At 36.5% G+C, this 12,992-nt stretch overlaps 1 protein-coding gene across 1 annotated transcript in view; it reads right to left on the bottom strand.

The window, feature by feature from the left end:
- IRAG2 (inositol 1,4,5-triphosphate receptor associated 2) overlaps positions 1-12,992 on the bottom strand; it is an 80,754-nt gene that overhangs the window by 4,000 nt on the left and 63,762 nt on the right. Inside the window, 7 exon segments of the mRNA XM_057491290.1 lie at positions 58-101; positions 964-1,111; positions 5,695-5,829; positions 8,830-8,970; positions 9,231-9,258; positions 9,346-9,412; positions 11,158-11,215. Coding sequence (XP_057347273.1) covers positions 58-101; positions 964-1,111; positions 5,695-5,829; positions 8,830-8,970; positions 9,231-9,258; positions 9,346-9,412; positions 11,158-11,215 — 621 coding nt within the window.

The following is a 12,992-nucleotide window of genomic DNA, read 5'->3' as shown; positions in this document are numbered from 1 at the left end:
ACTTTAAACCATCTCACTTATAACTGATAGACATTTGTTAATCAAATTAATAATTACCTTGGAGTTTAGAGAAGCTGAACGTTTTTTAATTTGGCAGTCCTCTGAAAGGAGAAACGTATTTGCACATTTTAGGAAATACATAATGTAATTTAGCGCAATGGTCTTGATTCTTTACAAAGAAAAGAAATGGCCAGAAAATATTTACTTATGACCCTAGAGACTACCAAACTATATAAATATCTAGTTATTTTTGATTTATAACAATTACCATCTTAACCAGTGGAACAGAGTCCTCTCATCACTGCAGATATCCACAGTGCCTACCTAGCAACACAGAAGGCACTAAATGAAAGCATGCTGAAAAAAATGAATCCAAGGTACAGATCAGAACATTACCAAATATGCTTACTTTTCTAGGAAAGGGAAAAGACCATTAAAACTATAATTCTGCCCAGAGTAGTTCATACTATCTAATTAAATCAAACTATTATAAGATCTATAAAAACCTTAGATATTTTCCACAGTCTCAGATGTCTCCCAATTTTCCAATTCGTTGGTCAGCTTACTATGCCAGAATCATTAGTCCAAAAAATACAAAACCATGTCGATATGAGTGGCTCATTTAAGTCATTGTTCCTTCTGTATATTTGGAGAAAGCCAGTTCTAGAATATCCTAAGTAGGAGAACACTAGGGTCGACTAAATGGGTTGGATTAAATATATTCTCTCAGCTCAGCAATTTTTTAAATGAATTTTTGGTGTCATTACCAAAGAATCCTCCTTGTTTCCCAGTCTATTTTCTGACATCTTACTTTGGGCTATATAAATAGCAGGAATGAGCTTTTTGTCTAAAATAACCTTAAGGGTCTTATACTAAAGACATAATAATAATAATTAGACAGTGAAGGAAAGAGGAGCATGTTAGGAAACCATAACTGATACAATCATCTTAAACCTTTACTACCTTCATCTTCAAGAGGATTAAAAGACCTTTCATTTTGCAAAAGAACTTCTTTCAGTTCTTCTAATTCAGTGTGCTCTTTGGTGTACATTCTCTTCAAGTTTTCCACATGTTGAATCATCACTTCAACTGCTTTACTAACCCGGCTTTCCTAGGAGGAAAAAAGTTAAAAATTTATATTGAAAGTACTACTCTCGATACACAGTTAAAAGATGGTGATTAGACACATGAATTTATCTTCACTCCATTCCTAAACGGCACTAACATGACAATAAACATTTTTTTCAAAAACGCAGATGCTTTCTTAAAAAAGGGCAGATAGAACAGAAGACATAAGCAGCACAATTGTGAAAGTCTGCTAGTAGAATGACTAGTGGGGCATGACAGAGACCTGAAAAAGCTGAACCCTAACAAAAGAGGTAAGAAAAGCCTACAAGCAGCCTGGGCTGCACCACAGAAAGCCCCACAGGCTCAGGAATTAATGGTGCTTCTGAAACTAAGCTTGAAGGGCGATGTATGAATAGAAGAAATGGTTGAAAATCTGTGTAGAAATAATGGAAAAGGAGAGAACGTAAGCAAAAGTTGGCGTATCTATCGACTACTGAGAGTAGCCAGCCTTATTTATTCCTCCTTCCAACTCTAACGCCGACTGCCAGGCTTTTACTCGAGGCAGGCGGTGGGAAAAATGTTCTCTTGGAGAATCTAACAGTGCAAGACGAAAGCCCTAAATCAACTGACATTAAGAGTATCCCAGTGGCCTGTTCTTGCTCTTGTAAAGCTCAGAGCCAAGAAGAACCTTTTCTTCCCAACATGTACACCGAGCCCCCAACCAGAGGAGAGCCTCTCGCATGAATGGAGAAATCAAAACAGAAACGAGCAATCTGGAGGGAACAAACTGCAGAAAAACCGAAACTCCAAGGAACCTGTCAGTATCTTCGTGGAGTTAAAAGTAAGTACTGCATCCATGAAGTAAGAGCAAAATAACACTACAAAGCAACATTCTGAGAAAAAGTGTCTGGAAATTAAAAATAGGAAAAAATATGTAACGCAACCAGAGAGTGTCAAGATAAGGTTGAGGAAATCTCCCTGAAATTAGAGCTAAAAGACTAAAAGGTAGAAAAGAGATAAGAAAGGACCAGTTCAGGAACTCCAACATCCAAAGAATAGGAATTCAAGAAAGTAGAGAAAATTCCACAAAATGCAGAAAATTAAGCAGCTAATGACCACAGCAAAGAAAAATGATTAAGTCTAGGAAGAACATTAATTTGCACAAAGAAGGAAAGTCATACACTGCTCTTTGCTATGAATAGAATTTACATGCTTATAATAATATTTACACATAATTTGATCTAATAGTATTCACCCACTAACTCATTTTTAATTAAAAAATTTAGTTACGAAAATTTTCATATGGACCTAAAAAGTACACAAACCCACACATCCCCATCAACCAGCTTCAAGAATCATCAACATTTTGCCATGAGTTTCAGCTCCTTCTCAATTTTTGAATATTTTATATTGTTTCACTCTTAAATCTTCATAATTGGAGTGTATTTCCTTAAAATAACTACAGTGCCACAATCCCACATAGCAATAATAAAAAACACCTTAATATCATCTAATCGGTATTCAAATTACCCCAGTTGTCTCAAAAACATCTTTTTACAGTTTTGTTTTAATTGGAACCTGGCAAAGTACATTTCATTGTACTTTTCCTTGTTTATATAAGTGAATACATAGTTCATAATATAAAAGTAACTACTTTAAAGTGAACAATTTGGGGCGATTAATGCATGCACAGTGTTGTGCAACTGCCACTTAAATCAGGTTCCATAAGGCTTTTATCCCCCCAAATAAAATCGCATTCCCACTGAACAATTATTCCCCATTCATCCGTACCCCAGGCCCTGGTAACCATCCTTCTCTAAAGATTTACCCATTCCAGATCCTATAAACAGAATCAAACAACACCTGACCTTTGTGTCTATCATCTACACTTAGGATAATGTTTTCCAGATTCATCTATCATGTATCACTCAAATAACACATATCAGCACTTCATTCTTCTTAATGGCTAAGTAATATTAATTATAAAATATTGCAATTTATCCACATATTTTTTTTTGTAGCTATCCTAGAAGGTGTGCAGTGGTATGCCATTAAGGTTTTGATTTGCATTGCCATTGCATTCTCTAATGCATCTTTTCATGTGCTTAGTGGCCATTTGTATGTCTGCTTTCGAGAAACGTTTATTGCCCATTCTTAACTGGAGTGTTTCTCTTTCTGTTCCTAAGTTGTAGCTGTTCTGTATATAGTCTGGGTACTAGACCCTTATTCAACGTGATTTGCAAATATTTTCTACAGGTCTTCTTTGCACTTTCTTGATAATGCCCTTTGTCACACGAGCTTTTAATTTTCGAGGAAGTCCAAGTTATTTTTTGTTGTTGCTTTTGTTTTTGGTGTCATTTACTCATTTAACAAATAATTTTGGGGGCACCTGCTTTACATTAGGCACATTTTAGGCTTAGGAGATATAATCAGTGAGCCACACAAATATTTCTGCCTCCATGAAGCTTATATTCTAGTGAGAGGAGACATACAAAAAAACAAGATGTCAGTAAAATGCGTAGTGTATTAGAAGGCAGTCGGTGCTGTGACCAGCAGAAGGCGGCAGAAGGAGGGTGAAAAGCCTTGGGGTGGGAGGATGTCAGGGAGGTCAGTGCAGGTCCTTCTGTGAAGGTGACATCGGAACAAGATTGATGGAGGTGAGGGCTGAGACATGTAAGTACCCGAGGAAGAGTATTCTAGGCAGAGGGAGCAGCCAGAACTGGGGCCTGGGGTGGCAGGGTGCTTAGCATGTCCGGTGGTGAACAGAAAGGCCACCGGTGTGGCTGGTGTGCAGTCACCCAGGAAGACAGTCATAGGAGGAAAAGTCAAAAGGTATGAGAGCAGTGGAATCATGCAGATCTTTTTTAACCCATTGAAGCATTTTGGTTTTTATTCTGAAAAAAGTAAGGAGCCACTGGGGGAGCTTTGCACCAAAAGTAACATGATCTGTCTTAAATTTTAAAGAATTATTCTGGCTGCTTTATTGAGCATAAACTATGTTGGGGGAAGGGTTGGGTTTGAATGGAAACAGATTGTTTAATGAAAATACTGTATTAATCTGGAAAAAATAGAATGGTGACTTAGATCACGGTGGTAGCAGTGGGGAGGGAAATACACGGCTACATTCTGGATATATTCTGATTGTGGAGTGAAGAGAATTTTCTGTAGGATTAGACGTGGAATGTGAGAGAAAACTGCTGAGAATTATCCACCAAGGGAAGGGCAGAGTGCCCTTAAATGAGGAAAGGAGGCTATGTGTGGAGCAGGTTTTGGAGGGACTGGCAGCAGTTTATTTTTGGATATGTTAAGTCAGAGTTGTTTATCAAACATCCACGTAGAAACACTGTGTCAGCAGTAGTATATTCTAGTTTGGACCTCACGGCAGAGGTTTAGGATAAGCACGTGAATGTGGGAGTCATCGGCTGACTACGCAAGATGGTATGGGATCAGGTGAAGATGGAGAGAAAATGTACAGGGTGGAGCCTGGGGCCCGTCAGGGAGCTCAGTTAGCATAGAGTGGGGGCGTTTTGTGGCTATGCAGGAATGAGCAGGTGGCAAAATGGATTTAAACAGAGTTAGAAACCTTCTAAATAAGTAAAACAAAACAAGAGGGAAAAGTGTTGAGGGTTCATGCAAGGGAGCAAATACTGTGTTTGACCTTGGCATTCAAGCTTGGTTAGGGAAGGAGAGAGATCAACAAGAGGGGGTGAGACAGTGAAAAATGTCAGGGGGCAGAGATTAATAAAAGAACTAAATAATTCATCTTCATAGTGGGAAACCAAGAAATATCTAAAACTAGAAATAAGTCACTTAGGGACAGTAAGCATTTTATTTAGAGAGATGGATGTAAACACAAAACAGCCCCAAAATTGTTGCTCTGGAACATGGGAAAATGAAAAATAAGCCTTGTAGAATTACTTGATTCTTTTTCTAACTATGTATACATATAAATAAAATGAAGAATATTACTCTCTAGTGAGCAGTTAAAAAGGAACTTCTTAATTTTAAGCTATTAAAAATATACAACAAATTGATCAAACTAAAATTACCAGCACAATTAAATGTCTCCTTTTAAGGAAAATACATTTTAACACATTTGTTTAAGTGTAGATTCAAAAAATCAGAGTCTCCCAGATTTACCTACAAATAAAATTCTGCTTATCTGTAAATAAGTGTGCAAAGATACATATACAAGGATGTTTACTGTAGCATTATTTATAATAGCAAAATATTAAGAAAATTCTGAAGTGATCACATGTAGGAGATTGGTTAATTTATGATCTATTCAACCAATAGAATATCATAAAAAGATTTGTGTTTATATATTTGTATCACATGGAGAGTCATCTATACTATATGTTGAATAAAAAAAAAGATTATAACATTGTATGAAGGGAGTGGCTAGAAAAATATGTCACATTTTATGATTGTCGGTAGCTAATGCCAACATGAGAAAATTTTCTTTACATTCCATTTTCCGTTTTTTCCTTCATTAAACATATATGTCTTGTACAATAAAGATGTGTGTTTTTTTTAAACTTCTTCCTAGAAACATAATCCATAATCTCAGGGATAATAAATCCTTTTAAGAATCTCATTGTAACTAGAGACATGGAGACAGATTACCTGATTAATGGCTCCCAGCATCTCAGCCCTGCTGGCCACTCGTGTTGTGCACTGGCTAAGGAATGTTATACTTTTCTCCAGCTTCTGAATGATTTCCTGGGCCTGGTGGTCATCTTCACATAGATGTGCTAAGGACTGCGTGGAAAGCAAAGTATTAAAAAGTATCCAATCCAAGAATTCAGCTAGTGACTCTAACACTGACTATGTTGCAAATGCAGATGACAGTCAAATCTCAGTTGTCTGGGTGGGGGATGTAAAGCAGCAGCACAGACCAATAATGAATGATCCTGAAATGGTAATATCTCTGTTGGCTATCATGTAGGCCAGCACAAATGCTCAGAAAACCTTTTGTCTATTCCTGATCCCTTCTTTCTTCACTTTCCAAGTTTGCTTCATGTATATTTATAACTTTCTGTATATTTATATGTATATCTATATCTTCATGTATAGTTAACATCTTTCTTTTACACTTAATAGGATGGGATCTAATTAGTTGGTATTCGGTAAAGAAATTTTGCTTATAAATGAGTTGGATCTACTATATGAGGAGCCTAGTTTGAACTTTTAAGAAAAGTAGTGAAAATATACCAGAATTAGAATGGCTCTGACAACTATATCTGCTCTTCCCCTGATGAAAAAGTGTGATTGGGTTGATGAGGTGGATATGCCTTCACTGCCTTATGAATATTTATCTCAAAACTGCCTTCTTGATCAAGGATGATAGCTTTCCTGACGGAAGACCATCCTTTTCACTAGGGTGGAGACAGAATTAAGAGAACAGTAGATTTGGAAGCAAACAAGCCACTGCTCATTAGCTGTATAAATAAGCAAATTTCTAAGACTTGCACAAACCTATAACACCATAAATTTTATATATCATTTAGAAAGGAATAATCTGCCAATAATTAACTATTCTTCAATAAAACTATAAGGAACCATTAACTCTAAATTGCATCCTAGTTCTAGAAATGTTATAATGTCAAACTTTCTGATTTGCTCTTTCCTCATCTGTTGGATAGAGACAATTATGTTGTCTTTCCAGGAATATTATTATATGACAGGTAATAGCTGCCAATTGCTTGTTACACAGTAGGTGCTCAATGAATGGCAGCCACTTCTGAAAAGGACAGGTATGTATGAGTTGCAACAAAAGAGTTGCCCACCAACTGGAATGGCCATTTTTGGACACACAGTTTCCTATTTTAGTTTAAATAACCACCTTTATTTGTTCTCAGGAAAAATCAGACATTAGTTGTTAGCCAAACAGAATATGGTTTACCCAAGCAGAATCATGAAGAAATAGAAATTTGAACAGACCAATTACTAGTAGAGATTGAAACATTTATCAAAAATCTCCTAACAAAGAGAAGTCCAGTGATAGATAGCCTCACTGGTGAATTCTACCAAACATCTAATTAAGAATTAACACCAATCCTCCTGAAACTCTTCCAAAATATTGAAGAGGAAGGAATGCTTCAAAGCTCATTGTTGGAGGCCAGCACACTGATTCCAAAGCCAGACAAAGACACTCCAGGAAAACTATATCCTTTAAGGCCCATATCCAACAGACCAATATTTCTTACCAACATTGGTACAAAAATCCTCAACAAAATACTGGTAAACTGAATTCAACAGCACACTGAAAGGTTTATGCAACCTAACCAAGTGATATTTAGTCCTAGAATGCAAGGATGGTTCAACATATGAAAATCAGTGCAGTACACCACATTAACAGATTAAAGGATAAAAACCACATGATCATCTTAATTTATGCAGAGCAGTATTTGACAAGATTCCACATCCTTTCATGATAAAAACAGTTAAAAAACTAGAAGTAGAAGGAAAGTACCTCAACATAATAAAGGTCATATATGAAAAGCCCACAGCTAACATTATACTCAATGGTGAAAGATTGAGTTTCTCTTCTAAGGTCAGGAATAAGGAAAGGATACCTATTCTCACCACTTCTATGCAACTTAATATTGGAAGTACTAGCCAGAGCAATTAGGCAAATAAAAGAAATAAAAAATTCACATTGGAAAAGAAGAAGTAAAATAATCTCTGCAGATGATATGATCTTATATACAGAAAACACCAAAGATTCCACAAAAAGACTGTTAGACTAATTAAACTCAGGAAAGTTACAGAATATAAAATCAACATACAAAACCAATTGCATTTCTATGCACTAACAATGAACAATCAAGAAAGTTAAGAAAAAAATTGTATTTATAATAGCAGTGAAAATAATAAAATACTTATGAATAAGCCTAACCAGTAGGCAAGAGACTTGTGAAACTACAAAACAGTGCTGAAAGGAATTAAAGACACAAATAAAAAGAAATACATCTTGTTTCCATGGATTGGAAGACTTAATTTTGCTAAGATGTCAATATTACCCAAATCAATCTACAGATGCAATGCAATTCCTATTAAAATCCCAAGTGCATTTTTTTCAGGAATAGAAAAATTCATCCCCAAATTGACATGAAATATTGAAGGGCCCCAAATAGTCACAACAATTTTGAAAAAGGAGCCCAGAATTGGAGGACTCATGCTTTCAGCTTTTAAAACATATTATAAAGCTAGAGTAATCAAAACAGTATGGTACTGATATAAAGAAAGACATATAGGAAGAGAACAGAGTGCCCAGAAATAAACCTATAATGATCAGTGATCTTCAACAAGGGTGCTAAGACTACACACGGGAAAGGATAGTTTCCTACTTCTGTGTGCCTTATACAGGCTTGCCCATTATCTGACAAGACTGAAATCAGTCACCATTCTTCTTCAGTAATGGAAATAGACTTTTGATTTTCTTCTTTAATGCTTAAAATTCTCCTATTGCTCAGTTTTCTGCATGATTACTTTACTGCCTGAAATCTATTTGAAAATCTAAAAAGAAGGTGGATGCACAAAACTACTTTAAAAGACATTTGTTTTATTGCTTACACTTCCCTATTAGTGAATATTTTATTCCAGCCTGGTCTTTAATTTTTAACTCCTATTAATTCACATTTGGACCAGGCAGGGCTTGAGCTGGTGTTGGTTTTATCATACAAATAAACTCATATGTAATTTGAAAACATCAACAATATGATCAAATGTGCAATCCCCAAATGTTAAGATTCTCACCTCTAACAGCTTTAAACAGTTAGTGATTTCTTCCTTCAAATTTTCTTCTGCCAAGTCACGGGATCTTTCCTCAAGCTTTACTCTCTTCTCCAAGGTGAACCAATCGCACTTAAATCCCAAAGATAATCTGAGAAATTCGGCCTGTTGTCAAAATAATGTGAGGGTGAGGGGAGAAAATTGGATGTAGTCAAATATTTCAGTTTAATAATGGATTATACTGAAGCATTTCTTTCTCCTTTGAGCAGCATAATGCTGGCATGCATAGGCTTTACCTATACTTAGTTATTGACAAGCCCATCAGACACCAAACATGACTTGTGCAAAAGCGTGAAGTGACTCTAGGCAAGCGAGTCTGAAACACTTTTTTTAATTAAAGAAAAATCTGTTTTCTTTAAACTTACCTCCACCTCCTTCTCAGTAGCAGAAGTGCTGTAGGACAAGACAAAGAATTTATTCAGACACAATTCAATGCAGCAAAGCAATAAACGTTAGCATGCTAAGTGAAGAAGAGCTTACTTGTCACTTTGTTTAAAGTTAACCGATTTCATAGTGGTTACAGGAAGAGTGGAAACAGCAGTATCCACTGAAAGACAATAAAATGGTATTTGATTAGAAAGCTTAATAGCTGAAGCACTTTCGATCAAATGTTGTTATGTCCTCTGTCCACTAAAAAGGGGCATTCCATTGAAACAAATCTGAAATGATAGCCAGCTAATAATGCATTTGCTAAAATATAAGGTAATGTTATGCTATTGGGATCACAATGGCTCTAAAATCATTGGTTCATACTTAGCCTGTGAATAGTCTGAAACCTGAAGATATCTCAGAGCCAAGGGACAGCCCAATTTGTTCTCTTCACATTTGAATGTTTATTTGACTTGATGCAAATGCATACCTTCCTCTGATACTCTGGTCCTTTGGATTAAGGTTCTCATAGCAGCAACAGAGGTAGTAGTGATTTTTGCAGTAGTAGTAATAACAATGATAACAATAATAGTAACAATAACAGTAACAATAAACATGGTATCAACCATTTCTCACAGGTCAATATGCCAGTCCCAGAACAAGGCTCTTTGCACATATCTTTTTTTATTAAGGTATCATTGATATACACTCTTATGAAGGTTTCACATGAAAAACAATGTGGTTACTATATTCACCCATATTGAGTTCCCCCAACATACTCCTTTGCATTCGCTGTCCATCAGTGTAGTAAGATGACACAGAGTCACTACTTGTCTTCTCTGTGCTGTACTGTCTTCCCGTGATCCCGCACACACTAGGTGTGCTGATCATAATACCCCTTCTCCCTCCCCCCCTCTCCCCCTCCCCCACCCCTTCCCTTTGGTGACCACTAGTCCCTTCTTGGAGTTCGCGAGTCTGCTGCTATTTTGTTCCTTCAGTTTTGCTGGTTACACTTCACAAATGAGAGAAAGCATTTGGTATTTGTCTTTCTCTGCCTGACTTATTTCACTGTCTTTGCACATATTAATGACATTCTTCATGACAACTTCACAAAAAGAACAATAAATTACATATTAAAAGCATTAGATTTAGACTTATAGCTGTGTGACCTGGAACAAGTCACAACTTCATCAAGCCATCTACAAAATAAGGATGGTATTATCTTGCTATAGTAGCTAACATAATTTTATGAGAATTCTGCCAGGTACTTTTCTAAGTGCTTCCTACACAGTTTACTCAATCCTTACAGCAAACCTTCTGTACTAGGTACTATCTATAGTTTACAGGCTAGGAAACTGAATTGCAGTTTATTATCCCACTAGGTCTTTGGTAAAATGAAATAAACTATGCACATAAAGAACTTAGCCTAGTACTTAGCATATAGTATATTCTCAATAAAGGGTACTTTTTAAAAAAACTCATTTCCATTTTGCAGATGAGGAAATTGAGACTCAAGGTTAAATAACTTTGCAAAGTCATAGCTAGATTCTCTATAACTCCAAAGCCTAGGTTCTATCCACTATTCTGTCCTAATGGAGGTGGACTGGGAGGGCAGCATATTAGTACTCATTCTTTAAATAATGGCTTCTTTACTTTTAGATGGAATAAGGAAAAGGATGTTGAAGTAGAGCTTCGCATTTATTAATGACATTGGTATTATTCTTAGCTCACAGTAGGGCACTAGTTACAAGTCCTCTGGGGCTGAAACATCAAAGCAATCTAAATGGGGCTTTTCAGAAAGAATACAAATTAAGTCAAGAATCAGTTCTATTAGCTAATTTTATCTAGAGATGCAGAATTGTAGACGTCATATTTTTACTCAAAAGTCCACTGTTCCCAGGGTTTGGAGACAACATTCCTTACCTCCTGTGGCACATTCTTTTCTATGCACATCTATTGTTTCTGGTTCCTCTTTGGCTTCCTAAAATCATAAAGAGATTTTATTGTTGTGCATAGAGTGGAAATCCCTAATAACCAATAATTTTCCAACTTCCTGTCCTCTCCTAAACCTACCCTGTTAAAAATACTCTACAGGATTCAAAGAACTATACTAGGGGTTAGGAAGAAAACAGGACTGGCTCCAAAGTGGGTTTCCAGTCTAGTTGAGGCACAGAGGACAGAAATCTATGAAAAGCTGCAAATGTGATACAAGTAGAGCCTCTGATACCATGTTATATAATTCTCACACAATGGAAACTGAGATTTTGATAAAATTAACAAATACAATAATACACATAAAGCACTGAATCATTCTTACCAACAAAACAAACTAGGGTTAATTAACAAATATGTAAGATGTAGGTAAATAAATTCTCTGCAAAGGGAGAAGAGAGACCATGTCTTGAGAAGCATGGAAAGTCTCTGCAGACAAGGAACATTCTAGAGCTTGGTGGACAGGTAGGATTGGATGCATGAAGAGGTGAGGGTGATTGAGGACAATTACATGTGGCTTTCTAGAATTGTTGGGGAAATTGGGGCAAAAATAGTTGCTAAGATTGTATTAGGCTTTTACTCAGTTATTGATATATTTTAAGGTCACTGACCAACTCTCCTCCAAATGTATCTACAGAACATCAATCACAATAAGCAGGTACAGCCTGGGGAAACCTATGGGAAAGCTATGCACATTTTAAAAATAATAATTATACAACATTCTCAGAAATTTTCCATAAAAATAAGTCTAAGACAAATTTCCTTTGTAGAGCCATTGATACCATATGATATAATTTTCACACAATGGAAACTGAGATTTTGATAAAATTAACAAATAAAGTAATACAGATAAAGCACTGGATCATTCTTACTAACATTAAAATATTAGATTTTTGGAATCCTCCCTCAACCCCACACCATTTCCAGCTATGGCATTTTTTACCCTCTCCTGTCCTTTACAGCCACACTCCCTCTGGGAAGATCTGGCCATGGTTGCTGCTTCCAGCTCTTCACCTCCCACCTGTGATCAATGGAATATGTACTCTGCCCTGAATCCAGCCCTCCCCAGCCATCAGTGAACATCCTACTGCCAAACCCAAGGGATAATTTTCATTATCTTACTTGACCTCACTGTAGCATCTAAGATGGTCTATCATCTCCCCCTTCTAGAAGATTTTCTCCCCGTGGTTTCCCACTCCTGAGACCCCCCACCCCCATCACGTAGCTCCTTCTCAGTCCCTTCTGCCGGTGTCTTTGGGAAATCTCACCCACATAATTGGCTCTCTGCTGATAACTCACAAATGTGTGTCTGCTCCTGAGAGTCCCATGGGTGAGTGTATGAATATTAGTACACAGCTATATAGAATCTCCTTACAGAATATGGATGTCTCACATCAACCTGAAACTTGACTTATCTCAAACTAATATTATTTTACTCCACAAATGCTTCTCTTCTTACTCTCTCTTTACTCTCGTGCTATTCTGGTTATTCTGTAGGTTAAACCGCAAGCCTGGGTATCTACCTTTCCAATGCCGCTGTTCATTAGTCACCATGTGCTGTGAATTCTTTAATATATTAAATCCTTAAATATCTCTCAACTTTGTCTCCTTTTCCCCCATCCTCACCGGATTCATACTATCTTCATATCTCTTCCTTGAATTATTACAATAGCACCCTAACAATTCCCTACCTCCTTTACTACATTTTCCAATTTGTTATTTTCAAAAGCTTCTTTCTTATATCTTTCTTTGAGATGAGAAGAAAA

Source organism: Manis pentadactyla, chromosome 14 (genome assembly GCF_030020395.1).
Source record: "Manis pentadactyla isolate mManPen7 chromosome 14, mManPen7.hap1, whole genome shotgun sequence".
Taxonomy (NCBI): Eukaryota; Metazoa; Chordata; class Mammalia; order Pholidota; family Manidae; genus Manis; species Manis pentadactyla.
Note: the sequence above shows the minus strand (reverse complement) of the source record. Positions and strands in the feature narration are given on the sequence as shown.